Below are 393 nucleotides of genomic sequence, written 5' to 3'. Positions count from 1 at the left end.
TTTTTGGTTTGCTAACAGCCGGTCGATTCCCCACTGATCCCCGCTTCTCCCCTCTGCAGCATCCTTTCCCCACCGCCGGGAATGAGGGTCTCTCCTGTCCGTTGGCTCTCAGCCTTGCTTACCACAGGTGCGTATCTGGTGGAGAGAGCCAGTAATGGGCAATAAAAAGCACAGGCGGGCTTGAGCTGCTGCTTCCAGCCCTGCTTCAGTTTAAAATGCTTCTTTCCAGCAATTTTTGGGGAAGCAGATGTGGAAAATCCTGTTGGGAATGATTTTGGGGGGCTGCAGGTGAGCACCCCAAAGCTATGTGTCCCTGGAATAAACCCCTCTGAGCTCCTGGGGCTGAGACCTGCCACAGGATGGTTCCCGCTCTCCTAATTTCTTTTTTTTTTC

At 52.9% G+C, this 393-nt stretch overlaps 1 protein-coding gene across 1 annotated transcript in view; it reads left to right on the top strand.

Annotated features, from left to right (window-relative positions):
* The window catches only part of TIRAP (toll-interleukin 1 receptor (TIR) domain containing adaptor protein), a 2,359-nt gene that overhangs the window by 813 nt on the left and 1,153 nt on the right, over positions 1 to 393 (top strand). Inside the window, exon 2 of the mRNA XM_009707637.1 lies at positions 60 to 127. Within this exon, the coding sequence (XP_009705939.1) occupies positions 60 to 127 (68 nt within the window). The remainder of the gene's footprint in view (positions 1 to 59; positions 128 to 393) is intronic.

The sequence above is a fragment of the Cariama cristata genome, unplaced genomic scaffold, assembly GCF_000690535.1.
Source record: "Cariama cristata isolate BGI_N322 unplaced genomic scaffold, ASM69053v1 scaffold28179, whole genome shotgun sequence".
Taxonomy (NCBI): Eukaryota; Metazoa; Chordata; class Aves; order Cariamiformes; family Cariamidae; genus Cariama; species Cariama cristata.
This window is presented reverse-complemented; position numbering and strand designations above follow the sequence as displayed.